Source organism: Mandrillus leucophaeus, unplaced genomic scaffold, assembly GCF_000951045.1.
Source record: "Mandrillus leucophaeus isolate KB7577 unplaced genomic scaffold, Mleu.le_1.0 Scaffold200, whole genome shotgun sequence".
In the NCBI taxonomy this organism is placed as follows: Eukaryota; Metazoa; Chordata; class Mammalia; order Primates; family Cercopithecidae; genus Mandrillus; species Mandrillus leucophaeus.
This window is the reverse complement of record NW_012102033.1, coordinates 1161085-1163492: the sequence shown is the minus strand read 5'-3', so window position 1 is coordinate 1163492 and position 2408 is coordinate 1161085. Positions and strand designations below refer to the sequence as shown.

The 2408-nt window shown below is 60.2% G+C and overlaps 1 protein-coding gene across 1 annotated transcript in view; it reads left to right on the top strand.

Moving 5' to 3' along the window:
* Positions 1-1057: 1057 nt before the first annotated feature.
* The window catches only part of SULT2B1 (sulfotransferase family, cytosolic, 2B, member 1), a 68291-nt gene continuing 66940 nt past the window's right edge, over positions 1058-2408 (top strand). Inside the window, exon 1 of the mRNA XM_011979369.1 lies at positions 1058-1300. Within this exon, the coding sequence (XP_011834759.1) occupies positions 1230-1300 (71 nt within the window). The 5' untranslated portion in view covers positions 1058-1229. The remainder of the gene's footprint in view (positions 1301-2408) is intronic.

Here is a 2408-nt window from a genome sequence, read left to right as displayed (position 1 = left end):
AGGCACCTGCCACCACTGGTGGGGAGACTGGCTTCATGGCCAGACTCCAGGACTCTTACGGGTCAGGGACCAACAGCTGGGGAGGGCCAGGGTTTGGGGTAGGGGCAGAACAGAAGAGAACACTGTCTATGCCAAGCCCACTGTGTACCAGATACTCCACCAGCAGCTGAGAGGGTCTCCCTCAGTCCTCACAGCAGCCCGGGGAAAGCAAGGCAAGATTCACAGATGGGGAAACCAAGGCAGGATGAGCCTATGAGCCTGGTTCCAGGCCCCACAGCTGGGAGGCACTGGAGCTGGGATTTGAACCAGGGCTGTGACCTTCAAACTCTCACGCCCAACCATATCTGGCAGTCGTCTCTCATATCCGTGTCTTTCCCTGTCCCTGACCTTTCTGTGTATCTCTGTCTCTGCCCTCCGTGTATCTCTGTTGGGTCTCTCAGGGTCTCTGGCCCCTGTGTGTCTCTGTCTCCTCTCCTCTGCGTCTCTGTGTGTCTCTGTCTCTGCCCTCTGTGTATCTCTGTTGGGTCTCTCAAGGTCTCTGGCCCCTGTGCATCTCAGCCCCCTCTAGGTCTCGGTCTCCCACGAGCTCCGTCCTCTCCCTCTCCCTCTCTCCCTGGCTCCCGCCCTGTCTGTGCTGCTGTGGTCCTGGCTGTGCCTCTGTCCCTGTGTGTGTTTCCAGGGTGCCCCTAGGCGTCAGCCCGTGAAGGCGAGTTTCTGTCGCCCGTCCCCAGCGGTGGCCTAGTGCTTGGAACAGTGCGGGGCAGACGGGAGATGCTCAGTAAATATTTCTCAAATGAATAAAGGAATGAATGAGTGAGTGAATGAATGAGCTCGCTGAGATGGGCGAGATCAGTGCCATTTCCCAAATGAGCAACGTGGGCTCCAGGTGGGCGCCCACAGGCCCAGAACTGCCAGCCCGGAAGGTTCCAGTGTGGGCTTGACACTGACCCCCTGGACTCTGCCCCCAGCTGAGCACCAGACGCCAGGACGTGCCCATCACTGCTCCTCCCCGCCCTCAGAGCAGGGTGACTCCCTCTGGCCTCTCCCCGCTGTCGGAGGCGTGGGTAGCAGCTGGGAAAACCGGCTGGGTGCTGCCCCTCCCCTTGGGCCGGGCACGGAGTAGGCACCTGGCGGGCTCCCCAGGTGGCAGACGCTGTCGCTGCGCACACCTGGCCTCCGTGCCGCCTGCTCCCTGCTCGTCCTCCCCTCCCCACCCTCACCCACCTGCCATGGACGGGCCCGCTGAGCCCCAGATCCCGGGCTTGTGGGACACCTATGAACCTGACATCTCGGAAATCAGGTGAGGCCCAGACCTGGGCAGGAGCCAGGAGATCCCGGGGAGGACGTGGCTGTTTGGGGGAGCCAGAGGCTGTGGCAAGGGTGGCCTCCAGCCTCCCATGGCGGCAGGCCTAGCCCAGACTTGGCTGACGGGGCTGGGCTGGGCTGGGGCATCCAGCGTGGTGTACAGGTCCCTCCTGAGAAGGGAGTGAGGACATGGCCGTGCTGAGTCACCAGTGGGGATGCCTGGGGTGTCCCTGTCCCTCTTGGGGCCTCAGTTTTTCTGTCTGCCAAAGGGGCTCACAAGCCCCGTGTCTCCCTGATAGAGGAGTGGAAGAGAGCAGGCCGCTTGGTGCACAGTAGTTGCTCAGGAAACACAACAGCCTGTAGTGCCCAGGACACCCCATGCAAGCCTGAAATAAGGGGGGTGTTTGGGGTGAAATGGGAGAAACTGGGACGCCGCTGAGACCCAGAGGGAGTCTGTGTTCTAGGGGGCTTGGGGCTGAGAGGGCAGGCTCCGGACTCTTCAGGTATCCTAAGAGTGGTTAGGGCAGAGCACTGCCCACCTCCGTGAGCTCAGCGTGACTCCCTGTTCCTGGGGATGAGTCAGGCACTTTGACAGCACCTGCTTTCCAGGTGGGGAAACTGAGGCTGGGAGGGAATGCGACATGACCGCAATTACAAAGCTAGAGGCAAATCTGAAGCCAGTCTGTCTCACCCCAGAGCCTGTGGTTTCTCCTGCTCCTCACAGCCTTGGTGATGTCCCTTTACACCCCTCCCCGTGGCTCCGTTTTTCAGGTGAGCGTGCAGAGGCCCAGAGAGGGCAGGCAGCCTGCCCCATATCACACAGCGAACTGCTGAGACAATCTGCAATCCCTCGTATCTTGTACTCTTGCCAAGTGAGACCTTCCTGGCAGCCTGGACCCCTCCAGCCACCGTGGGCTGTGAGGAGGAGGACAACCAAGACCCGTTCTCAGCCCAGTTGCCTCATTCCTTTCTTATTTTATTTTAATTATTTATTTTTTTTGAAACGGAGTTTCGCTCTTGTTGCCCAGGCTGGAGCGCAATGGCACAATCTCAGCCCACTGCAGCCTCCGCCTCCCGGGTTCAAGTGATTCTCCAGCCTCAGC